General features: G+C 52.6%; 1 protein-coding gene across 8 annotated transcripts in view; it reads right to left on the bottom strand.

The window, feature by feature from the left end:
- Positions 1–26,207, bottom strand: part of LOC142023937 (uncharacterized) — a 45,871-nt gene extending 19,664 nt beyond the window's left edge. For 3 of the 8 annotated variants that reach the window (XM_075015403.1, XM_075015406.1, XM_075015408.1), the window contains exons 1-2: positions 26,115–26,207; positions 4,218–4,420 (exon numbers count right to left, since the gene is read on the bottom strand). In XM_075015403.1, coding sequence (XP_074871504.1) covers positions 4,218–4,356 — 139 coding nt within the window. In that variant the 5' untranslated portion in view covers positions 4,357–4,420; positions 26,115–26,207. Of the gene's footprint in view, positions 1–3,751; positions 3,806–3,920; positions 3,948–4,217; positions 4,421–25,636; positions 25,914–26,114 lie in introns of those variants that run through there. The other 5 variants (XM_075015407.1, XM_075015404.1, XM_075015409.1 and 2 more) reach the window with 5 other exon arrangements.
- Positions 26,208–26,817: the final 610 nt, after the last annotated feature.

The following is a 26,817-nucleotide window of genomic DNA, read 5'->3' as shown; positions in this document are numbered from 1 at the left end:
TGGCCCCAGATCCCTGAATGGCCCCCTCAGGGATTGAGTTCACAACCCTGGGTTTAACAGGCTAATGCTCAAACCACTGGGCTATCCCTCCCCGCAGGGTACCCTGCAGCGAAGCCACTCTCTCTTTAGCAGAAAGGGGAGGGGGCAAATCCTGATCAGAGACCCCAGTCTGCCTGCCCCAAGCCTGCCTGTAAGCTTGATTTCTGCCCTCCAGCCTGTCCCCACCTCTACTCAGACCCCACCCACACCACTGCAATTGGCCCTGTCACAAGTGGGGATCTGAGACTGACTCCAGGACAGGGCAGCAGTCACAGTAGCAGGTACTGAGAATGCTCCTGGTGGTGAGGGGAGGGGAAAAGCCCTGGGTGCAGGGCAGTGTCTGAGTAGCCCCCCACCCCATGTGCTTCTGGCTCCCAGCCTCCCCAGGCTCACAGCCCTGCTCCTGGATGCCACAGGATACCCCTCACTAGGGCCAACCTCCTTCCAAGGCATACACAACCGCCCACCAAGGAGAAGGCTGCTGCGTATGTTTTCCTCTCCTTCCCCAAGGCCTCTACCTACTAGCAGGGCCCACTCCCAGGGCTCCCAGCTTGCGCTCAAGGGCCACAGTTAATTCAACACCTACCTCATCATCCACATGGGCCCAAACTCCCCCTTCTTTCTGGAGCTCCTTCCTCCTGCAGCAAGGCACAGGGACCACAGAGTGCAGGAGGTGGTGCTTAGAGTTCCATGGCGGTTGATGCGGAAGGGGGAAAGGAGCTGTCCCACCTTGGCAATCAGAGTAGGAACCACTGAGATGGAGCCGGCAGACTCCTGCTCTGTTATGGCTGTGGAGTTCTTGTGTCCCTCTTTCTCATGCAACAAACTGTGCCAGTTCCCAGAGCGCATGTGCAGCAGGGAGAAAGGGGGCAGCTTGCTCTCCAGCTGAGGGGGCATTTCCATCTTATCTGCTGCTCAGAAAGGGCCTTCTTAGGGGAGGGCAAAGGAGCAGCTCCTGTGGGCCTGGAGGTCCCACAGCACACAGATTGGTGGAGCAGGAGTTGTTGGGTTACAGGGACACCTGTGTGGGGATCTTCACTCCTACTCCACCATTACGATGCCACCTGTGCCTGACTGAACACTCATGGGTGTAGGTGGGTCTTGGCAGGGGCCAGACCCTCCTCTACCTCCAGGCAGGGTATAACACTGATTTGTCCTGAAGGACACACATTGACCCAGCAGCTGAAGCCAGGCATCAGCTGTAGAGGGAACAGGGTGTATTTTAACCACCACATGGTATCATCAGCAGAGTGATGGTCCTGTTCTCCCTGACTCTACAGAAACACATGCTGAGGGTTGTCAGGGTGGTACCAAGCTCCTTGCTGATCCAAGGCCATGTGGAGGGGGTTAAGGTTAGGGACACTTTTAATCCCATCCAGGTCTAGAGCCGCGTCTACACATGCATGCTACTTCGAAGTAGCGGCGCCAACTTCGAAATAGCGCCCATCATGGCTACACGTGTTGGGCGCTATTTCGAAGTTAACTTCGACGTTAGGCAGCGAGACATCGAAGTCGCTAACCCCATGAGGGGATGGGAATAGCGCCCTACTTCGACGTTCAACGTCGAAGTAGGGAACGTGTAGACGATCCGCGTCCTGCAACATTGAAATAGTGGGGTCCTCCATGGTGGCCATCAGCTGAGGGGTTGAAAGACGCTCTCTCTCCAGCCCCTGCGGGGCTCTATGGTCACCGTGTGCAGCAGCCCTTAGCCCAGGGCTTCTGGCTGCTGCAGCTGGGGATCCATGCTGCATGCACAGGGTCTGCAACTAGTTGTCGGCTCTGTGTATCTTGTGCTGTTTAGTGCAAGTGTGTCTGGGAGGGGCCCTTCAAGGGAGTGGCTTGCTGTTGAGCCTGCCCTGTGACCCTGTCTGCAGCTGTTCCTGGCACCCTTATTTCAACATGTGCTACTTTGGCGTGTAGACGTTCCCTTGCAGCGCCTATTTCGATGTGGTGCTGCCCAACGTCAACGTTGCCAGCCCTGGAGGACGCGTAGACGCTATTCATCGAAATAAGCTATTTCGATGCAGCGTGCACGTGTAGACGTAGCCTAGGGTCCGATACTGGGCCCAAAGGAGGTATGCTTTTACCAGTGTGCGACGGCCACCCTCAGTAGGTTAGATTGCCAGGAAGGCATGGCTGTGGGGATACTGTAACACCACACTTCAAACAAAGCACCACATGGGGAAGCAAAGATGCTGCCGAAAGTCTTGGTTGATATCGATCAGCACTGAGTGGATGTGTGGTGTAATGACGGTGCCCCTCCTTCACCTTTTTCTGGGGGGGATGTGGTACTATCCCCTCCCTTTTGGCTGTACATTATCTACCTTTCTCGTGGGACCTCTCTCGTGGGGCCATCCCTCACCCCTTCAGCCAGACCCTTTCTTGGACCAACATTCAGTCCTGGGGATGCCCCCTCATACCTGAGCTGCTATAACCAGTTTACTGACACTGTAGTAGCTGGTCAGAGACTGTTGACGTTGAGTGCGTCAGGGAGGTTGGCTGGCCTGGCCAGGGGAGAGGGGCAGAGATGTGGAGAAGTGGGTTTTCCTCGGCACAGCAATAGGAGGGAAGGTGTCTTTGTCACTCTGTTCTGCTGAGACCACACCAGAGGACCAGGGTCCTACAATAGCACCTGTCCGGCAATCCTGCCACCTAATGAGTAGGCCATGCAGCCTGATAATGTGCCCGTCCTGTCTGACTGGGGAGCTGGACACAGACAGTCCAAGTGACTTAACCAAGGTCACCCAGGAACTTTGTGCCAGGGCAGGAAACGTAAGGCAATTCTCCCAAGACCAAGTGAAGGGCCTGAAATGCCAGAGGAACTCTCCTCGCATTTATGTACTACAAAGCTACCCTTCACAGAACACTCAGAGCATGAACTGCCTCATCAACCCTCCCTCAGCCCCAGAGCCCAGCCCCTCTCACTGGCAGGAACCAGCATGTCAGAGATCAGCCACAGCCAGGAAAGGACTCGATGAACTGCACCCTCCTTCCAGGGGTGCAGCACACTGGCACCAGAGTACCCTGCAGGCACTAACAGCAGCTGGAGCCAGCCCCAGAGCTCTGGTACCTGCTGTTCCTGCCCGTGCCCTTCCACTCACACCTCCGGCCAAGGCAGAACATGGCCAAGATGGTGGGGAAGCACATGGAGATCTGGGTTGTAGGAAAAGCAGCACTCCACCACTGTCATGCTGCCCCATAACCTGCTTCACCTGGGAGGGGCTGCGAAGGGGGCAGTCTCACACAGGAGCCAATGATTAGTGGGGCTGACACTTGGCAACAAGGGGCAATGAGGGACCCTGAACCAAAACCAACCAAGCTGCTACAGAGCCCACAAAGCCTGACATCCCAGGGGACAGTGTTACAAATTATAGGCAGTTAGCATGAGCGAGTGGTGTAAATGGTTAGCATGAATGAACTAACAGTAAGTGAGCTGAAGAGAGCCATTCTCGGCTCGTGCCCCAGTGGATTATGGCCTTGTTTACCATGAACAGAACTGCATGCTGAGAAAAGCAAAATTTGTACAAAAGGGGGCATGCTCCTATATAAAACGTTCAGAAGGAAGAAACACACACCAAGGACACCATTGCTCACTGCTCGTGGCTGAGACAAGCAGAACTGGGATGATGTAAGCAGGACGCTCCAAAATTGGTCATGGACAAGCACCCCACCCGGGCTGATGGTTTGACCAATGAACTGAGTGGCACCTCACCTGAATTCCAGGGTACAACCAATGACCTGAACATCCCTCCCTCTGGGCTGCCTCCTACCAAAAAGATAAATATTACATCAATTCGCCAAACAAATCAGAGTCCATCAATTTGGTATACTGGGGTGACATGCATGTTGGACTCATTCCTCAATCCATTAATCAACATTACCTGGGGTCTGGCCAGCTACAGAGGGCGAGTGTGTATATACTTAACGGGTTAAGAATTAGGCTGTTAAATTCAGATAAAAATTAGACCATTAACCATTCAAGCTGCACATTGCTTTTGATTTGCTTTCTAATTATTAACTATTCAATTTAAATGTGCTTTTTAAACTGTTACCACAGGTGCATGCAATAAACTCTTCTATTCTGTGGAAATTAATTGTTTTCAGTTTTTATCTGGGACCTGCCGCCACCCTGACCAGCTGTGCAGTAGCACCCGTTTTGTAACACTAGAAATCCTCACCCAGCCAGCGCACAGTCTGATAATTCTCCTGCATCACATCCCTGTAGAGGGTTCTCTGACCTGGGTCCAACAGAGCCCATTCCTCCTCAGAGAAATACACAGCCACCTCCTCGAAGGTCACTGGCTCCACCACAGCCATATCCTCTCTGTCTCTTCAGGGCAGGGGCTGATCTGGAGCAAGACTTGGGTGGTCTGTCCCTGTCCTGGGGAGAAGAGCAATTGGAGATAGTTGAGAAGGGACTTCAATCTTTTCCATGCTTCCTATCTCCCCAGACTCTTTCCCTGTTGACAGACATGCTAGACACTCACATTTGGGTAAATGCTTGAATCAACCTTTTACATAAACAACACAGACCCCAAATCCATATTAATTTCCCTCAATTCATGGCTCAAGTTTCAACATTACTGCACCCGCAAAAATGGGATTCAGTTCTCAGCCCCCATTGTGTCTGATAAATAAGCTGCTTATTCAGCAGTCTGAGTATGGCTGTAGGTCTCCAAACTTAGGCTGTTTTAGTTAAAGCCCCCAGTTTTCCTCCACTTATTTGCAGCACAGACCTAGGCCCTCTCATCAGGACTAAACAGAGAGACTTTATAAACCCTCTCCGCAACAGTGAATAAGTGACATGAATATAACTGTTCAGATGTTTACTACTAAACATGCATTGGGAGTGTTTGCAGGGTGAAATCCTTAAATTGATAGATTCACAGCAACAAAAGGATCACTAGATTGTGTACTCTGACCTTCTCCTTACATAATTTCAAAACACAGACCTATTCTAATCATAGCCAAATTGTCTGGCTTCAGCTTTCGGTTATTTGTTCATGCTGAGCCATTAGTCACTAGACTGAAGAGCTCTTGGGGATACAGCAGTTTGTCCACGAACAAGACTTATACAGTGGAAGCCAGTCTGCTTTCAGCCCTTCAGCATCTTGATTGTTTTATATCAGCTCCATGTTTAAACTGAACCGATGGAATACTGAAATCTCTGAGATTTAATACCTTGAAACTTGTGTGTTTTAACTTCACAGCATTAGTGTCACACTATGTAGACAAGCCCCTAATAAGGTCAAAGAATAAGGGAAAATGAGGTTTCATAAACTCTGTGTTAATTCCTTTAATTTAAAATCAACACACACAGGAGCCTGTAGACTTTCAGGCACAAATACCCATGATGGCAAGGCAGCTGCATTTAACCCACACAAACAGTATAGCTATGGCTGCCCTGCGGCTGCTATTTTGGCGCACATTTGCAGGGCTATTTCGAGCATAGTACTCAGTTTCCACTATGCCTTGTCATGAGAAAGGCAGCAGAAACTTTGAAACTGCCACTTATTTCAAACTTTGGTGCCATTCGGACAGCACTGAGTTTGAAAGAGGTTAGCTGGAACTAACTCACACAATTTCCATTGTGCAAATTACAAAAGCTATTTCCAGTTACAGTGCAGTCATAGCCTATCGGAGCTTGTCACAATATTTAACTTGGCATCTAAACCACCATTAGAGTCTGTGTCCTCAATGCTAAAAGAAAGCGTCTGTTTCACTATGGACTAAGAAAGTTATTGTTCTATTGAAACACAGTGTGAAAGCCAAAGCTGGTAAGGCTGGCACTATACCCCATATACAATGCAGTCAGAAAGAGATACTTCAGAGTGGCAGAATGAAGAACATCACTGAAACGCATCATAACAGACGTAGCATACGTAGACAGCTAGGGCAGTGACACCTGCAATTACAAGTATAATCACATAACGAGAAATACAACACTTAGATGCCCAGAGAAACAGTTTGTACCACAGTGTCTGCAGGATGGGGAATTACTTACCAATAAAGGACAGTAAGTTTTGATTACAAAAGAGTTTTTCTGAAGTATCTTGGTGTTTGCACATGAAAAATCTGGCCTGCAGTCAATATTTGGGAACCAAGATCTACCCAAGCAGTGACAGGTGAAAAAGCACTAGACTGCTGGGCAGAGAGGCAAAAGCACCACTGACCAAACCAATGCCCATTGGAGGGTGAATGGAAATTGAAGTGGTTTTGACACCAAAGAAATGTCAGCCTGGAAATCACATGGTCCCAGAGAATAAACTTCTGTCGAAAAAAACCCCCAATGTTTATGAAGTGGCAGCAATGACAAAGTGCTGCAGTAGCAATGCTGGGCCATAGGATGGCAGGAGCCGCCAGCACAGAATATTTCCTATGTGGAAGTATAAGAGTTACATTGTAAAAATCACACTATGATACAATAGCAGAGGCATAGATAGTCACGGAATGCATCTGATGAAGCGAGTCTTTGCTCAGGAAAGCTCATGCTCAAACTCTTCTGCTAGTCTACAAGGTGCCACAGGACCCTTCGTTGCTGTTACTATGATACAATGTTGCTTCTGAGCTCAAGAAGGGGAAGTTCTGTTGATGCTGTGTGTAGAAATGTAGGGTGGGTTTGGATGGAGCCAGGTGTGCCTGGGAAAGCAGGAACCAGAGCAGTAGGTGTTGGATGGTAATTAAGGTAACCAGAGAGTCATCAATAGGAGACTGCTGAAGGTGATATGGAAATGAAGATACCTGACTAGTCTCAGGGGCTATGTGGGGTGGGTGGGTGTCTGTTTTTTCCCTCTTTGTTTACTAACTTACCTTCTTTTGTCTGTATAAAGTGAGAGACCTGAGCCCTAGGTGGGGGCTCACATTTTTCTGAATGTATTAGCAGAGCAGCTTTGCTAACAGAGTGGTCTGACAAATTGTGAGTCTCAAGTCTAACTTTGACAATTTGGAGGTTCCACCGAGATGGCAAATGTCTTCGCTGAGGCTGCATGAGCCCTGACTGCCTTGAAGGACGACCGTGGCAGCCGGCGCCTGGACATTTAGTCCGAGCGGTCCTCCACAAGACGGAAAGGTGTGCGGCCACAGCGTGGTCTACGCCATCGAACCTGTTGGTTCCCTCTGTTCTGGTAGGGATCCTGGGATACAACTTCTGGGATCTGGTCCTGACCAGGTAATTATTCTTTCTGGGTTTTGACTGGTCTGAGGACTGTCCTGTCTCCGTGTCTATCCATCCTCCCTGTGGTGTGTTTAAGTCTGGGCGCCGTCTCCGTCCAGGGAGCGGCTGACCACGGGGTTCCCATCCCTGCGGTCTGGATAAGTGAAATCTGCACTATCGCAGCTGCAGCACACCTTGGGTATAACCCTGGCGTGAAAGCAAGGGCGACTGAGGCAGTAGCCCGTGGGCTCCTTTCTGTGTGTTGCACCGGGTACCGCTCTGACAAGCCTGAATTTCCTTCTTGTGTGAGTGGTGTGTGAAGTCCTCCTGTATGGGTAACCAGACGTCTAAGGTAGAACAGTTACCTAAGGGGACACTGGCTCATTTGATGTATTTTAGAAAGGGTCCAGACTCTTGCAGGTTTCTGGAGAAATGGTGTAAACTGACCCTGGAGGACCCCAAATTGCAGTGGCCACCGGTTAGGTTCTTGGGATAAGGACCGAGTGAACACCTTAAAAGACAAACTTGTCCTCTCAAAACCTAAATTGGCTAAAGGAGAGGTAGACTGCTTCATGCAGTGGTGGGAAGAGGCAAATCACAGATGGACTGAATCAAAGCTCACCTCTCTTAGAAATTCTAAACTAAAAGCCCAATTGGATGCAGTCTCTCCCACCACGAGCCTGAGCGCTCCCCTTTGCCCAGTCCTGTGTAATGATCCTGATCAAACCCGAACCCCACTGTACTCCTGCCCTAGTAAAGGAAAGGGGAAAGAAACGCCTTCGGTAACTACCGTTGATGAGAGCAGTGATGAGAATGAGGAAGATACCCTCATTGGCCTCACAGCCCTGCAAAATGTTATGAAAAGATAACCCAAATCAGACTGCAAAAATTCTCCTGATCTCACTACCTGGACAAGAGAATCTGATGGGAGGTTGAAAAAGGACTCTGATAAAAATGTGGCACCTTTACGGGTCCTTAAGATGAAAGGAAGTGAGCCCGTATGGAATTATAAACCCTGGACCCGTATGGAACTTTTGTCTATGGTTAAAGGTTTTCCGAAGCCACAGGCAAATCCTATCAAATTTGCTGAGGAGTTTCTGTTAATCTGTGAAACCTATGAACCCTCCGAGACAGACCTCCTCCAACTGCGTAAACTGTTAGCCTCTACCAGTGAGCATGAAAAATGGCTGGCTGCCTCAGACTGGCCAGCTGAGGCTCGCCATTCAACCATGAAAAGTACTGGCCCAGATACTGCACATACAGACCGGCGTAGGGCTCTTTGGAGCCGCCTGTATGAAGCCATTCCTAAAGTGTGGTCCCCTAAAACAAACCTGACAGCCATACGCTGCCATAAGCAAGGGCAAGGAGAGAGCCCAGAAGACTATCGAACCCGGCTGATATTTTCCTACAACATTCGGGAATACAACAGCCTGATGTCAATGGGCAGGGAGCCCTGGCACATGCATTTGTTGACGGCCTTCTCCCTGCTCTAGGCAGTATGTTAAAACGAATAAGTGTCGGGTGGGAGACCGAGACCATGCACAAATTGCTACTGCACTTTAAAGGGAAAGGAGGAACAGTCCTCCCAAAGGTTAATGGCTCTGCAAATACAGCACTACGCAGGGCAGAGCAGGCAGCACCGAGGACAGGGACGCGGTCGGGGGGGGGGGGGCGCGGGCTGTGGGGCTGGACTTTCAGTGGTTTGTAATTACTGTAAGCAGCCAGGACACTGGGAGAACTAGTGTCCAAGCAGATCTAGTAACCATGCAGGAAATCAGCTAAACTCTCTGCTGCTCCCATCAGTTAATCCCCAACACTACTATGCACCGCAATGACGGGATGCTGGGGAAACTCAGGAAATTTTAGCTCCCTTATTACCTCTACCCCTACTGGGGAATGTGTCCTGACTATTAATGATCTCTCTCCCCCTCTCCTTGTTGATACGGGAGCTTCTCTTTCTACAGTCCGTACCACTGACCTACCTGTGGTTCCCCAATCTGGAAAAACTGTCTGCTGTGGGCATTACGGGAATCCCTACCTCTTTCCCCTCTCAAAACCTTTATCGGTTCAGGTTGGCCCCCTCTCTGAGGACCATGCATTCCTTCTCTGATTCCACTCCTGTAAATCTTCTGGGTCAGGATTTACTATGTAAACTTGGCTGTACTATTTACTGTTCCCCAGATGGCGTCTGTCTACAAATTCCTCAGTCTTCCCTGTGTGACTCTGCAGCCACCCTGCTGTCCGAAACTTCCCTTTCCACACCAGTTCCTTGTTGCCCCTTAGTCCCATCCCTCGAACACCTAATTTCACAGGTTCCATCCTCTCTATGGCCATGACACCCGTCTGAAGCGGGCCAATTAAAGTGACCTTGTTCGCATTATTGTAGACAATTCCAAACTTCTGCCTCCCCTGTCTCAGTACCCTTTAAATCCTGAAGCAGAGGCTGGCATTGCTCCAGTTATAACCGCACTGAAGGAATAAGGCATGATTGCCCTTGTAACACCCCTATCCTCCCAGTCCAAAAGGCTGATGGTAAATCATGGTGGTTTGTTTAGGATATCCGAGCTACTAATCGCATTGTCATACCCACTTTTCCAGTAGTCCCTAATCCAGACACAATACTGGCTTCTATTCCTCCAGATGCAACCCATTTTACCGTTGTGGATTTGTGTTCTGCTTTCTTCTCTGTCCCGGTTCACCCCGAGTCCCAGTACCTTTTTGCCTTTTCTTATAAGGGCCAGCAATACACGTGGACTACGCTTCCCCAGGGGTATACAGAGAGCCCAAAACGTACAGTTGTTCACGAGCAGGTATTTGTGCTATGGCAGCACTAAGCACGTCATAAAACTTGTCTTTTACTTCTGGTGCTGCGTACAGGGTCAGAGCGTAAGCGCTGATCAGGTGGACAGGACCAGCGCAAGTTTGAAGTATGACCTGAAGGAGTCTTTCTGATCCGCCCATGACTAATTCCACCATTTATAGAAGGGTGTTTCTGATGGCAAAGCCAACACCATGCTCCCTCGGTTCTTCTCGGGCTTTACCCTGCCAGAAAAAGGTGTAGTCCTTTTCCTTTAGGGATCCCGAATCTGCGAGTCGCGTCTCTTGCAGAGCAGCAATGTCAACTTGGAGCCTCTTCAGTTCCTCATTGATGACAGCGGTCTTTCAGGTGTCGCTGATGTCCTGAAGATCTTCAGTCAAACCAGTCAGCATGGTCTGCACATTCCAGCAAGCAAGCTTAAAACCTGGATGGTTTCCTTTTCTGGTTGATTTTCTTACTGGTTTGCCTGGTGCTCAAATTTCAGTCACTTGTCAGGTTTGGGAACCTTAAGCCTCACGCACCCAGGGAGGCAGGTGAACTGTGGCAGGACAGTACCCTTCTGGCTGGGGGCTGCCCAGCTTGAGGCGGGCGGTGACTGTCCAGTGAGATGCGATGATCTCTCCCACCATCGAAGGCAACCCCTTGCGCTCGTTCTCTACGCCAATCGAGCAAGAGCTTATAACCGGTATCTGTAACCTCCCGTGTTGGTTCAACACTGTTAAGCGATGCTGAAGTACCTCTCCAGGTGTGAGCCTGAGCTTTTTTTTTTTTTTTGGGACCCTGGGCTGCCCAGACACCAGTGTCCCCCTCTCGGCTTTACTGATGTAGTCCAAAGGAGAGGATAACCTCTATGTCTGATACCAGCTCAGCTGCAGGAGTTGCTGGGTCAATGCCAGAAGTTGGCACAGAACTGCCTTAAGACTCCCCTCTGGATTTTCTGTCAGGGTTTACTCCCTTAGCCTTGCTCCTTCCCAGGATAACCCACAAGGCAGTGGGGCAAGTCTACAGGTGCTACTGAGCTTTGAACTCAGATTGCAGGATCCAGAGTCCTAAGTGCTGCCATTACACCACAGGATGTGCTTAGTGCTGCCGTAGTGCAAATACCTGCTCGCAAACAACTCTACATTTTGGGTGACTTCAATGCGAGAGCTGGAGCCAATCGTGACTCGTGGCCTTCCTGCTTTGGCCACTTCGGTGTGGGAAAAATGAATGAAAACGGACAGCGTCTTGTTGAAATTTGCATGTACAACAATCTGTGCATCACAAACACATTTTTCCAAACCAAGCCACAGCACAGAGTGTCACAGACACACCCACACTCGAAACAGTGGCATCAACTAGACGTGGTCATCGCTAGACGTGATAACCTCAAAAACGTTTTTCTGACACGCAGCTATCATAGTGCTGACTGCGATACAGATCGCTCACTAGTTTGCTCCAAACTCAAGGTGAGACCCAAGAAGCTGTACCACTCTAAACCAACTGGAAGGCCCTGCACTGATGCCAGAAAGACAGCAAACTCACAGAGAGCTGAAAAGTTCAGAGTGACCCTCGAGGAGAATCTGCACAGCAGCCCTCGGGGTGCCAATGTGACATCCAGATGGCAGCATCTGAGGGATACAATTTACAATAAGGCCTTGTCGGTGTTTGGAAGAAGAGCTGGAAACACAAATGACTGGTTCGAAGCTAACTCCGATGAGATGATTCCAGCCATCGAAAAGAAGTACGCTGCACTCCTGGAGTACAAACGCTCTCCGAGCCAGAGTACCCTGCAAGCACTCAGAGCAGCCAGAAAAACAGTACAGCAGACAGCCAGGCGCTGTGCCAACAACTACTGGCTCGAGCTACGCAGCAGCATCCAGACCTGTGCTGACTCTGGTAATCTCAGGGGAATGTACGAGGGCATCAAGGCGGCATTAGGACCCACCCAGAACAAGATGGCACCTCTGAAATCCAAATCTGGTGAAGTCATCGCTGACAAAGCCAAACAGATGGAGCGCTGGGTCGAGTACTACTCTGAGCTGTACTCACGCAAGAACATTGTGGCTGATACAGCCCTCAACACTGTCGAGCTCCTACCAGTAATGGACGAACCAGATCAGGAACCAACAGTTGACGAACTGAAAAAAGCCATCGACAGCATTGCAGTAGGAAAGGCCCCAGGCCAGGATGGTTTACCACCAGAGGTAATCAATCGTGCCACGGACACCCTCCTGGAACCCCTACATGAGCTACTGTGCCTGTGCTGGAGAGAGGGAGAGGTTCCACAGGATATGCATGACGCTAACATCGTAACCTTGTATAAGAACAAAGGAGACAGAAGCAACTGCAACAATTACCGTGGAATCTCCCTCCTAAGCATCACTGGTAAACTGTTCGCTCGTGTCATTCTCAGCAGACTCCAGAAGATTGCTGAGAGGTGTATCCCGAATCACAGTGCAGATTCTGCGCAGAGAGATCTACCATTGACATGGTCTTCTCTCTGAGGCAGCTGCAGGAGAAATGAAGGAAGCAGAGGAAGCCACTCTATATTGTCTTCATCGACCTGACCAAGGCCTTCAACTTGGTCAGCAGGGAAGGACTGTTCAAACTGCTCCACAAGATAGGTTGTCCACCACGGTTACTAAAGATGATCTAGTCTTTCCATGAAAACATGAGAGGAACCATCCAATATGACTGCACATTGTCAGATGTTTTCAGCATCAGGAGCAGCATCAAACAAGGACGTGTCCTTGCTCCGACATTGTTTGGGAACTTCTTCGCACTCCTCCTGAAGCACACCTTTGGATCCTCAACAGAGGGCATCTTTTTGCACACAAGATCTGCAGGAAACTGTTTAATCTTGCAAGGCTGAAGGCTAAATCTAAGGTGCGGGAAGTCCTCAGAGATATGCTGTTCGCAGACGATGCTGCTGTAGTGTCACACACAGAAGACCAGCTTCAGAAACTGCTCAATCAGTTCTCCAAAACATGCAAGGACTTCGGGCTTTCCACCAGCCTAAAGACGACAAACATACTTGGTCAGGACGTTGCTGAACCTCCATCAATCAGCATTGACAACTATACGTTGGTGGACCCAAGGTAAACAAACTCATGGATGACCCCTCTCACTGACACCCTGTGATTGGAGACTGAGCTAAATAGGAGGATCAGAAAAGCAGCCACACCTCTGTCCAGACTCAGCAAGAGTGTGTGGAATAACATCAAGTTGTACACCCACACCAAAATGCAAGTCTACAGAGCCTGCATCCTCAGCACCTTCCTTTAACAGCAGTGAGTCTTGGACCCTGTACGCCCGCCAGGAAAAGAGGCTGAACGTCTTCCACTTGTGCTGCCTCAGGTGCATCCTTGGAATATCATGGAAGGACAGAATGTCCAACACTGCCATCCTTGAGCAAGCTGGAATCCTAACCATGCACACCGTCCTCAGGCAGTGGCAGCTCCGCTGGCTTGGCCACGTCCACAAGATGAATGATGGAAGGATCCCAAAAGACATCCTGTATGGTGAGCTAGCCTCTGGCAAAAGACCTCCCAGATGCCCCCAATTGCGCTACAAAGATGTTTACAAGAGGGACCTCACGGACGTAGACATCGAGCTGGACAGCTGGGAGGAGCTGGCAGACGATTGCAGCAGATGGAGTCAGGAACTACACAAGGGTGTTCAGATGGGTGAGATGAGGATCAGAGAGCTAGCAGAGGAGAAGCGAGCCCACAGAAAGCACAGTAAGGACCTGCCAGACACCCATTACACATGCAACAGATGCAGCAAGGACTGTCACTCGTACGTGGGCCTTCACAGTCACAGCTGACGCTGCAAATGATGATCCCAAATGGAACTATAAAGGGTGCGATCCACAGTCTACGTAGACTGAAGAATGCCGCCTACTACTACAGAGAGCCCATCTTACTTCTCCCAAGCCCTAGCCAGGGATCTTGCTGACCTGGTTTTCCCGTCAGGATCTACATTGATCCAATATGTAGATGACTTACTCCTCTGTTCCCCTTCATTGTCTGTCTCAGAAACTGATTCATTGGTGCTCCTTACTGCTTTAGCAAACAAGGGCCATAAGGCTTCCTGCTCTAAATTGCAGCTCTGCCAAACCTCTATCACGTACCTTGGCTTTCTTCTTTCCCACGGCTCCCATACACTTTCTCCCACCTGGGTTCAAGCCATCCTTAGCTTTCCCCAACCTCGCTCTCCACACCAGGTCAGGAAGCTTTTAGGCATGACAGCTTTCTGCAGGCAATGGATTCCCCAATATGCTTCTCTTGCTAAACCGCTCCAGGAGCTTACTCAGTTCTCTGTGCCTGACACCATGCCATTGTCCCCAAAAGCAAATGCTGCCTTTACTTCTCTTAAACAGAGCTTAGCTTCTGCCCCTGCCTTAGGATTACCTGACTACTGCAAACCTTTCACCCTTTTCTGTCATGAACAGTCTGCTTGTGCACTCGGGGTCCTTACCCAAGAGGATGGTGACAAAAATCACCCAGTAGCTTATTTCTCTGCCACCTTGGATCCTGTTGCCCAGGGTTTACGCCCCTGCCTGCGTGCTGTAGCCGCCGCAGCATGCCTAGTCGAGATGTCTGAGTCCCTTGTTCTCTATTCTCCTGTCACTCTCATGGTTCTCCATTCCGCAGAAACGCTCCTACTGCAATGCAATACTGCTCACCTCTCCTCCACCCGCCTCCCTAGGTACGAACTTTTACTACTCTCAGCCTCACATATCACTGTAAAGCGCTGTTCCCGGCTAAACCCTGCCACCCTCCTTCCTTTGCCTGATGATGGTGAACCCCCCGACTGCCACGCAACTGTGTCCGCTGTCACCATCCCACACCCCAACCTTTCGGATGTCCCTCTCCCTAACTCTGATCTTGTGTTGTTCACTGATGGTTCCTGTTTTAGACACAAACAAGGTTGTCTCCTTGTAGGATATGCTGTGGTATCACTCTCTGAAACTATAGAAACTGCGCCTTTACCTCTGTAACTTCTTCCCAAGTAGCAGAATTAGTTGCCCTAACCTGCACTTGCTTCCTGGCTGAGGGACGCTCCGCTACCATTTACACTGACACTCAAAATGCTTTTGGGGTTGTTCATGACTCTGGCAGGCTCAAAGTTTCCTTACCTCTGCCAGTACCCCTAACAAGAAAGGCCCCTAAATTGCTGCTCTCCCGTATGCAGTTTTGCTCCCATCTGCTTTGGCTATTGTTAAATGTACCAGTCACTCAACTGCAGATACTGAGGTGGCTAAGGGAAATGAACGTGCGGATGCCGCTGCAAAAAAGGCTGCCACTATGGAACCTTGGCTAGACGGGTTTCTTGGTTCCCTCTCTGCCTCTGTACTACCGCCGTCCCTTTCTGATCTTGCCCAGCTCCAGGACTCTGCCCCTGAAGCAGAGAAAGACTCCTGGAGCACTCAGGGTTGTTCTCTACACCCCGATTCCCTTTGCCGCTCACCTATCGGTGCCCTCGTAGCCCCTCTTTCACTCTACCCATTTCCGGCCGCCCTGTTACATGGTGTTTCTCATGTCGGAATGGAGGGGATGGTTTCTGCTATGACTAAGGTGGGATGGTGGGCTCCCCATTTCAGCTCCTCTGCAGCCTGCCACTGCGCCGCTTGTACCACTTGCCAAAGCTACAATGTAGGCAAGTCTGTAAGGGTAACTCAAGGGTTTTGAGGTCTGCTCCAAGCACAGTTCTTACACTGGCAACTTGACTTTGTACAAATGCCTAAGTGCCAGCAATATGAATTCATTTTGGTTCTGGTATGCCTGTTTTCAGGTTGGATTGAAGCTTTTCCCTGTTGCAAAGCTGATTCATTGTCTGTTGCCAAATGCTTGTTAAATCATATCATCCCTGCCAAGGGAATTCCTGCTACTCTGTCCAGTGACCGGGTAACACATTTTACTGGACAAATTGTTCAGCATCTGGACCGGGTATTACATGTCACTCACCTGTTGCACTGTCCCTACCACCCAAAGAGTGCAGGTGCAGTTGAAAGAGGAAACGGTGTGCTAAAAAATAAGCTTGCAAAAATTTGTGACTCTACAGGGTTAAACTGGCCAGCAGCCTTACCGCTGGCCCTTATGGATATTCGATCATCCCCATCTCAAAGGCACAAATTAAGTCCCTTTGAAATCGTTATGGGACACCCTATGCGAACAATGGCTACCATTACCCCAGTCTCAGACCTAAACCTGACTCTCAGCACGCTCCTTCAGTATTGCAAGGGGCTGATGCAAGCTGTGAGTCACTTCCAGTCACAGGTACGAGCAGCCTGGCCAACTAAACCCACCTCTGACGCCTGTCACACCCTTGAGCTAGGCGACTGGGTCTATGTGCAACGCTACCTTCGAAAACACGCCTTGGAACCCCAGTGGAAGGGTCCATACCAGGTACTGCTCATTACCCAGACAGCTGTAAAGCTATCCAGCATCGCAGCTTGGATTCACGCTTCACAGTGTCAGAAAGCACCATCCCCAGTGGACCAAGCACCACCTCAGGACCCCGCAGAGCCAATTATGGCTCCAGAAGAAGACGCAGAGCAACAGCCTGCAATACCTTACAACCTACGCCCCCGTAAGGGTTGTCAGAAACAGATGGTCAACAGATGATAGGACCCAAGAAGAAGCAGTAGTGAACCTAGTGCCTGCTGGACATAAAACCATGACTGTGGTTCCCTCGAGAGAGGTTGTCAGAACCAGAAAGGGTCTTGCCTCCAACATGTGTCCCTGGTGGAACCTAATCCTTGGCTAGTGGATAGCTCAGACTCTCAGTATCCCACACATGTGCAGCTACATCCCAGCTCACTCACAAGCTAGCGTCCCCGTCATGGCAATTCCTCTTAATTCCTCAGACCTCACCGGAGGACCTCATCCACTTGAAAAGACATGGAAAAGAAATGACACTTGGGGACTGGTGAGAACAAATGCTTCTAAATGGATAAGTGTGGTGGAGGGAAAGGGCCACTGGTGCTGGGTACGTAATGGGACAGGGCTGAATTTAGGGAGGAGCAGCTGTCTCCAATATATTGTGACCCATGGTGTATGGGACTATTCAAATAAGATTGGAGAAGGGCAAACTGGGTATGGGGATATGAATTCTCTCTCAACTTGGGATCAAACAGGAAAAATCACTTTCTTGCTCCCCCTACAGCCTCCCTGAGAAAAGCAATACAATCTTTCAATGCCATGCAAATGTTACCGCTCCCTGCAAGGAAGATTATCCTATGCCCTTTGGGGGATATTACTCCTCTTTTACAGACGCCTATATGTCAAATAGGTGCAGCCACCCTTTCCTGGCTTTAACAGGGCATCATTGGGTCTGTGGGACAAAAGCTTACACCACGCTACCAGCTAACTGGTCAGGTATCTGTTATCCTGCTCAGCCTTTCCCACAATTCCGTGTGCTTCAATCCCTCCCACGAAATTGCCTCCGTAATTTTAGGCGAAAAAGAAGAGATTTGTCAGATGCCCAATGATATGTGGATGACATACGCCCTTTGACCTCGGAAGAGATTATTGGTGGTTCCTTTGTCCCAATTGGAGGAGAAATGCACCATGCAAAAAGGCTTTTAAGATTACAAGCAGTGGTTGAAATCATGGCAAACGAAACTGGAGAAAGTCTAAAGGCTCTGGCTAAAGGCACAGGAGCAGTCTGACAAGTGGCCCTCCAAAACCGTCAGGCTTTAGACATAATACTAGCAGCAAAAGGAGGGACCTACGCTCTCATTGGAACAGAATGCTGTGTATATGTACCTGATAATACCAACGATGTAATAAATCATGCTAGCCACTTGGAGCACATTGCATACCTTCCCCATGAAGAGCCAAGTTCCTTGTGGAAATGGCTAAGTAGCTTATCTAATTTCTCTAGCCTAGGAAACTGGTTGTTTCGAGGAATTCTGACTATCTTATTTGGAATTTTAATTATTTTTGTATGTTTCCAATTCATCTCTTCTTGTATCCAAAGCTGTGCTAGACACACCATCCTGTGGGTTACCCCTGGCTTTTTCCTTGTTTATTGACTTGCCTTCTTTTGTCTGTATAAATTGAGAGACCTAAGCCCTAGGTGGGGGCTCACGTTTTTCTGAATGTATTAGCAGAGCAGCTTTGCTAACAAACAGAGTGGTCTGACAAATTGTGAGTTTCGAGTCTAACTTTGCCACCCATGATCTGAGTTGGAAAAACAAGTGATAAGAACATAAGAACAGCCATACAGGGTCAGACCAAAGGTCCATCTAACCCAGTATCCTGTCTGCTGACAGTAGCCAATGCCAGGTACCCCAGAGGAGGTGAACCGAAGACAACGATCAAGTGATTTGTCTCCTGCCATCCACCTCCTGCCTTTGACAAAAGGCTAGGCACCATACCTTACCCTTGCTAATAGCCATCTATCAACCTAACCTCCAAATATTTATCAAGCTCTTTTTTAAACTGTTAGAGTCCTGGCCTTCACAGCCTCCTCTGGTAAGGAGTTCCACAGGTTGACTGTGTGCTGTGAGAAGAAAAACTTCCTTTTATTAGTTTTGAACCTGTTACCCATTAATTTCATTTGGTGTCCTCTACTTCTTATATTATGGGAACAAGTAAATAACTTTTCTGTATTCACTTTCTCCAGACCATTCATGATTTTATATACCTCTATCATATCGCCCCTCAGTCTCCTCTTTTCTAGACTGAAAAGTTCCAGTCTTTCTAGCCTCTCCTCATATGGCACCCGGTCCAAATCCTTAATCATTTTAGTTGCCCTTTTCTGAACCTTTTCTAATGCCAATATATCTTTTTTGAGGTGAGGAGACGATGAGGTGATGGCAAATGACTGCTCTGGGAGAACACTGTAAACTAACGTAAAGGGTGACGCACTCATGGCAATACCAGTGATGCTGTCAGAGGTCAGTGACAGGCAGGGCTGACAGGCCAGGCTGGAGACAGGTGAATGGCAATGCTCAGAGCAACATCACTGATGCTGTCAGAGGTCATTGAGTAGCAGTGAGTAGTTGTGCAGCTCAGACGATGGGAACAGTGGGTGTTGGGGGGGTTAAGATGCACCATCCTGGCTATGGGAGATATCACCCTGGCCCCTCACCCTGTGTGTGCCCCCAATGCATTCAGCTCCCACCTCCTGCCTACATCACTTCCCCCCCACCCTGGGGTTGTCCTCCCCCACAGGCTGGCTGGGCCTCATCTCTGCTCTGAATCTCACCACCTCTGATTTCACCCCTCAGTCCCTGGCCTGGGCATTGCCCCCACTCTCACAGTTTGGTCTGGAACAGACCCGCCAGGCAATATGACATAAGCAGCCAGGGATGGGACTGTCACCCTGGCAGGGGGCAGCTGTGGTTCATATGGGGTTGTTCCAGCTGTCTTGGGTTCAACCCTCCCTGCACCAGCGGCTCAGGCTCGGCAACTGCTCCTCAGGGCACACTGACCTGGGAGTGTAGATGAATCAGAAGAACCTGTCTGGTTTTGGTGAGATTTATTTTCCTAATATTCCATAGGTTTTCCTAATGAGATATGGGCTGTGACACAACAGAAGCTGGAGTGTGCAAGGGAACTGCCTGTATGACTTCAGGCTGGCCATTGTGGCTACAGAAAGGCTCTTTGTGACTGATTTGGCATCTTACAGTGAAGGACCCCCAGCCTTGGGCTGTAAGAAGCCCTGTATTTAACCTGTTGGCCCTCTCAGCAGTGCCCAGAAAGTTTCCAACAGTACAAAGGCAATTTGCTTCCCCTCACTTCATCAATTCCCTCCAAACTGCCAAAGGATGTGCTGATTTCTCCATCCCTTGCTGCCTTCCAGGGCAGGTCAGCTGCCTTTCTGGAGTCAGCTTTGGTTAAAAACTCCCTAATGTGCCCAACAGGAGGCCTGTGATCTGCAGGGGGAGGCAGGGACAGATTAGATCTAATCACTTATTCTGTCCTCAAACACTGCAAATCTCTGCGGCTCTGAACAACCTTTGGTATTCTGGCTTGAGGCCAAAACTAACCCTGAAGGAGTAGGGGTGAGGCAGGGGAGCAGCTCAGCCATGCAAAGGGGCTGCCAGGGGCAGGACACAAGCAGCTGATTGGTTAAAGGAGGCTGGGAGGTGGTGACCTCACAGCGAGTACATGGAAATGGCCAGGTCAGACGGGCTGCAGGGGAAGGGCCATCTCAGAGACCTGCCCCCCCAGGGCTCTGCGGTATGGAGTCTCCTTCCTCAGCGCTGCCCTGGAGGCCAGAAGGAAAATTCAGGGTGAGGAACGTGAGCGTGAGAAGCAGCAGCAGCAGAGTTCTCTCCTGTCCCACAACTAAAGAGCTAGCGACAGACATCCCTGTGGGGAAGGGCCCCTGAGAGGTTTGGTACCCACGGCCTGAGCCACTGGGGCTGGGCACATGGATGGTGTAACACACACTGGGCTCAGGTGGGAGAATTTTCCTACTGGGACTTCGTCTCTTAGAGTCACTGTGGACATGAGGGTTTCTCTATTTCTGTCTCTCTTTTCCCTACTTCCCCTCCTCCACTAGCAGGGAAGGGGCTGCTCCAGCCCTCCTGGTGGGACGCCTCACACAGAAAGAGGCAGGCAGAGAGCTGGGAGTGGGATTCCCACTGTGACTGGAGCTATCCCTGGGCCATCTGGGGGAACTCACAGCTTCCTGCCCCTCAGAGGCTCAGCACTGATTGGCTGAGCAGGGGCTGAGGCCCATCCCTTCAGCTCACCTGACAGTGTAAGGAGTATCCCAGACTCAGGCTCTCCTCCCACAGCCACAGAGCTCCTGTCCCCAAGGGCCCCTCCTGGCCTCTGAGCAGGGCCAGGGACTTGGCAGATATCAACTGCCTCCCATGGGCTCCTGGCTGGTCCATGAGATCCCCCAGGCAGCCTGGGCCCAGACTTTCCACAAGGGACCAGCCACCCTACAGCCCCTCTACACTGACAGTCGCTCACCTGCATGGAGTGCGGGAGCTGTGTAGCTGGGACTGGCATTGGGGGCCCAGTATCTGCAAGTGTGTTGCTCCGAGGGGAGGTGACCTCTCTGCCCCTTCCCCATCAGCTGGGTGCTTTGGTTTCACTTCATTCTGACAGTGCAGGAGACAGTTGTGCTGCTTCAGCTCCACAGCTGGAGAGATACAGTCTCTCCTATAGGCACTGCCAGAGGCAGCACAGGGTAGGGCTGCAGGCAAACATGAAAAGAAGCGGGGCAGGGCCCTGCCCCCTGCTGCCAGCACAAGCCCCTCCCTGTTTGTCCCCCCACATGCCTATGTAGCACTCTGCCCCGCAAAGCGCAGGGCCCATTTGCTACCCAACTTTGTACTGCAAGGCCAAGGACCAAAACCAGAGCTGCCTCACAAGGGGCTACAGCCAGAACTCCCTGGTGGTGGCCAAAGCCAGAGCCACCACTCCTGGAGCCAAAACCGGAGCCAGCGGCCTGGGCAGGAGCCTTGGGTGACTGCCTGAGGCCAAAGCAAGAGGTGCCCATGCCCGAGCACCCAGGGCCAAACAGCAGTTTCTGCCCAGGGCCAAAGCCAGAAGTGCCTCACATTGAGCCAAACCCAGAGCCAAAGCACCCAAGGCCAAGACCAGAGCTGCCCTTCCCAAGGCAGAGCCAGAACCACCATGCCCACTTCAAAGCTGGAACTCCTAGCTCGGGCCAAAGCCAGAGCCTCGGTCCAGGACTGCCCCCGGAACTGCGCCAGCCAGGGCAACCGCCAGGGCTGCACCATTTGGGACAGAGCTGGAGCCACCCCACCTGTGGCCAAAGGAACTGCTGCCCCACCTGGGCTGAAGCTGGAAGCCCTTACCCAGGGCCAAAGCCAGAAATGCTGCCTGGGGCCAAACCTGAAGCCTTTGCACCCAAGACCAAAGCTGGAGCTGCCTGCCAAGGATCACAGCAACCACCTCCCCAGTCTGGGGCACAGGTAGAGCATCTGTGCCCAGCTCCAAGCCAGAGCCATCCCGCTAGCACCCAAGTGAGAGCCCAAGGCAGAGCTGCCGCAGCTGAGACTATAGCCGAACGTGTTGCACCCAGGGCCAAAGCTGGAGTCTCCACAACTATGGCTAAAGCCAGAGCTGCTGTGCCCAGGGACAAAGCTAGAGGAGCTGCTCCCCAGGCCAAAACTGGAGACCCCTCACCCAGGGCCAAGGCTGGAGCTGCCCCACCTGAGGCCAAAAATCAGAAGCTCCCCAGCTGGAATGAAAGGTAGACCTCCGTGCCCAGGACCAAAGCCAGAAATGCCTCTGCACCAGGGGCCAAAGCTGGACCCACTGAGCCCAGGGACAAAGCTGGAGCCGCCCAGACTTGGGCTGAAAACAGAATTGTCCTGCCTGGGACCAAACACAGAAGTGCTCCACCCAGGACCAAAGCTAGAGCTGCTGTGCCCAGGATCAAATTTGCAGTCACCTGACCTCTGGACAAACCTGGAGCAGCCCTGCTCGAGGCCAAAGCTGGAGCTACCATATCTGGGGCCACAGCTAGAACCACCCACCCAAGGCGAAACCCAGAAAAGCCCCTGGGGCCAAAACCAGAAGCCCCCTCCTTGGGGACAAAGCTGGAGCTTCCACGCTTGAGGCCAGAGCTGGAGCTGCCAAGTCCAGGGACACCCAAGGAAACAGCTGAAGCCATATTGCCTGGAGCCAAAGCCAGAGCCACCGTGCTGGAGTCCACAGCCAGATTTGCCCCACCCAGGGCCAAAAGCAGAGCTGCCACAATTGGTGCTAAAACTCGAGCCACCATGCGGGTGGGGGGGGGGGGGGCACAGCTGGAGCTGCCACCTCCAGGGCCACCCACATGGGGCTACAGCTAGAATTACCCCACCCAGACCCACAGACGGAGCCGCTCAACCCAGAGCCAAAGCCAGAAGTGCTGCACTGGGGCCAAAGCTGGAGACTCCACAAATAGGACCAGAGCTGGAGCTGCTGTGCTCAGGGTCCAGGCTGGAGCCACTGCATCATGGGCCAAGGCCAGTGCTGCCCCACCCAGGACTAAAGCCAGAGCCACCGTGTCTGCGGTCAAAGCTGGAGCCACTTCACCCAAGTCAAAAGTCATGTACCAGATCTCTGCACTCAGAGCCAAACACAGATCCTCAGTGCATAGGGCCAAACCCAGAGCCACTGCATCTGGGGCCAAAGCCGGAGTCACCATGCTGAGAGCCAAGGCCAGAAGAGCCCCACCAGAAGCCCGGGGCCAAAACCAGAGCATTATTGGCTAGGGACAAAGATACATCTTGAGGCACCCAGGGCCAAAGCCAGAGCCACCGAGCCTGGGGCTAAAGCCAGAGCACCCAACCAGGAGCCAAAGCTGGCCTCTCCGTGACTAGGGCCAAAGCTGGAACTGGTGCACCCAAGGCCAAAACCAGCATCGCCAAACCACCGTGGCCAAGGCCAGAGCCAGCCCACTACAGCCAAAGAGAGCATCTGCCCTTCTTGGGGCTAAAGCAACAGTCACTGTAACTGGGGTCAAAAATAAAGCCTCCATGCACAGGGTAAAAGCTAAAGCCCCCCACCCAAGGCCACAGCTGGAGCTGCCCCATCCAGGCCTACAGCCAGATCATTCCTGCATGGAGCCAAAGCCAGAAGCTCCCTACCTGGGGACAAAGATGGAGTCACTAAGCTCAAGCACAAAGTCAGAAGCTCTGCACCTGGGACCAAAGCCAGAGCTGCCAGGCCCTATGTCAAGCCAGGAGGTGTTTCCAGGGACAAACTCAGACACACTATGCTCAGAGCCAAGGCTGGAGCTGCTGTGTCATGGATCAAAACCAATGCTCCTTTGCACACCTAGTCACAAAGCTGGAGCCATGAATCCTGGGGCAAAAAGCTGGAGCCTCTGCACCCAGGGACAAAGCAGTAGCTGCCACACCTCGTGACAAAGCCAGAACCTCCCTGCTGGAGCCAAATTCACAGCTGCCCAGCCTGGGGACAAAGCTGGCGCCCCCTCTACCTGGGGACAAATCCAGAAGTTCAGTGCCCAGACCTAAAGCCAGAAGTGCCCTATACAGGGTCAGAGCCATAACCTCTGTACATGGGTCTAAAGCCAAAGCCTCCACTCCCAGGGCCAAAATCCAGAAGCTCCCCATCAGGACCTATAGCGAGAACCACCTCACCTGGGGACAAAGACAAAGCTGCTCATCTCTGGGCCAAAAATGGAGCCTCCACATCCAGGGCTAAAATGGAGCTGCCATATACATGGCTAAGGCCACAGCCACTCTGCCCAAAGACAAAGAGAGAGGCACCCAGCTCGGGGCCAAAGGTGCAGCCACCTGGCTTGCAGCCAAATTCAAACTTACCTCATCTGGAACTAAAGAAGCACTGACTGACCTGGGGCCAAACTCAAAGCCTCCGTGCATGCAGCCAAAGGAGGAGCCACTGAGCCTGGAGTCAAAGACAGAGCCTGGGCATCCAGGGCCACTGATGGAGCCACACTGCCCAGAGCCAAAGCCAGGACACCCTGCCCAGAGGCAAAGCTGGAACCTTCATGACTAGCAACGATGCTGGAACCACTGTAGCCAGGGTCAAAGCACCACACCTGGGGTAAAAGCTGGAGCCATCCTGTCCAGAACCAAATTCATGATTATCTCGGCTGGAGCCAAAGGCTATACTCTCAGGGCCAAAGCCGCAGCCACTACGCCCATAGCCCAGCCTGCAGTTGCCTCACCTGTGGCCAAAGGCAACACCACTTCTGCCCAGGGTCAGAGCCAGAATCACTGCACTGAGGGCCAAAGCCAGAAGTACACTACTTAGAGCCAGAGATGACACACTTCCATGCCCATGGCCAAGCCCATAGCCACTATGTCAGGGCCAAAGCTGGGGCCACCCTGACTGGGCACAAAGCCGGAGTCTCCTCATACATGACCAAAGCTGAAGCCTTCATGCCCAGGGCCAAAGCCAGTCAGCCCACCCAAATCCACAGCTGCATCCACCCTCCTGGGGCTGAAACCGGAGCCACCTGCTCCAGGGCAAATGCAGAGCCATCATGCATGGGCTCACGGCTGGAGCTGCTGTACTGGGACAGATACCAGAGCTGCCCCACCCAGGCCCCAGCACAGAGCCACCAGTATGGTGCCCAAAATGACAAGCTCCATACCCAAGAGGAAAGCTGGAGCCACTTCTCCTGGAGTCAGATACAGAGCCACTCAGCAGGGGGCCAAGCTCAGAGTCTCTGCACCCAGAGCTAGAGCCAAAAGCACCTAACCTGGGGCAAGAAAGGGAGCTGTTGTGTCTGTGTCCAAAGCTAGAGCTGCTGCACCCAGGGCCAAAGCTGCAGCCTCTGGGCATAGGCCCAAAGCCAGAGCTGTTGCACAAGGGGCCAAATCCACAGACACCTTGCTCAGGGCCAAACCAGTTCAGTGACCACCAGAGCTAAGGCCAGAAGTGCTCTGCCCAGAGCCTTCACACCCGGGGCAAATATGTACATTCCCCACCTGGGACCAAACCACAAGCTCAGCAAACAGGGCTAATGCCAGAAGTGCCATGCCTGGAACCCAAGATGGAGCCACTTTGCCTTGGGCCAGAGATGGAGCCTCCACACTCAGGAACAAAGTGAAAGCCCCACATACAAGGCTAAAGCCAGTGATGCTGCGCCTGGGGCCAGAGCTGGAGTGGCTGTGTTAGGGGCCAAAGCCACCATGTCTGGGGTCAAGACAGACGCCGACCCACCTGGAGCCGAAGCTAGAGCCACCCGTGCCTGGGTCAGAGCCAGAGCTGAGCTGTCCAGCGAGAAACCAGGCACCTGCCTGCGACCACATCCAGCGCTGCTGGTCCCAGGACCCGCCTGGGGCCAAACCCACCATCACACCTCTGGGACCCAAAGCCAGAACCGCCCCATGGGGCCAAAGCTTGAGCCGTCCAGCCGGGGCCCAGCCGGGGGCCTCCACGCCTGGCGCCTGAGCCAGAGCGGGGCGCGCGATTCCACAGGCGCCGAGGCCGCGCCCTGGGCGCCACAGGGAGAAAGCGCCGGAGAGCGGGTGCAGCTGGGCGGCCCCCGCACAAGCCGAACGCACCGCGCCCGCCCCAGCCCCAGCCCCAGCCCCGGCCCCGGCCCCGGCCGCTACACCCCGTGTCGCGCCGCGGCCGGAGCCGCACAGGCCGGGTCAGGGTGTGCCCCAGCCCGCCAGGACCCCTCTCCCACGTGTACCGGGCGGCCAAGGGCGGGGCTGCCGCAGGCAGACGGGGCCCGGTGCGCAGCGGCGTCTCCGGCCGCTCTGCAGCCCTTCACCCGCGCCAGCCGCTCAGCCAGGGCGCACTGCGCCTGCGCACCGCGCTGAGCATGCGCAGTACCGGCTGCTGGCGCTCTCCCTCACCCCGCCCTCAGGTGAGGCAGGCGGTCGAAAGGAGCCAATCGCAGCTCGGGGCGGGCGGGACTGAGGAAGGAGCGGACAGTGATTGGCCGGAGGCGCAGCGGCCGTAGGGCAGAGGGAGGGCCAGGAGGAGCCTGGCGGGTGGCGCTCAGGTCTTGCCCGCGCTGGGGCTCCTGGGCAGAGCGGTCCGGGGCCCTGCTGGGGTTCTCCGCCCCGCCCGGCTGTAGCCCGGGTCGCGCGGTCGCAGCGCTCCGGCGGGGTCGGCGCTCAGCGCCGCATCTGCGGGAAGAGCCTCCCCCGCTTTTCCCGCCAGCGCCGGGCACGCGCAGAACGGCCGTTAACGGTCGCGGCGCGGAGCGGGGGAGGGGCGGTGTGTGACTGCGCGAGGGAGCAACGGCCGCGGCGGGCCAGGGGCCAGGGGCAGCGCTTGACCCGGGGCAACCGCAGGGCGCCCACCTCTCGCCAGCTCCCGGGCGGAAGAGGAGAGACCCCGCGTGGGGCAGGTAGCCCGAAGGGCAGCGCCGGCGCCCGGCTCCAGCC

The sequence above is a fragment of the Carettochelys insculpta genome, chromosome 21 (genome assembly GCF_033958435.1).
Source record: "Carettochelys insculpta isolate YL-2023 chromosome 21, ASM3395843v1, whole genome shotgun sequence".
In the NCBI taxonomy this organism is placed as follows: domain Eukaryota; kingdom Metazoa; phylum Chordata; order Testudines; family Carettochelyidae; genus Carettochelys; species Carettochelys insculpta.
Note: the sequence above shows the minus strand (reverse complement) of the source record. Positions and strands in the feature narration are given on the sequence as shown.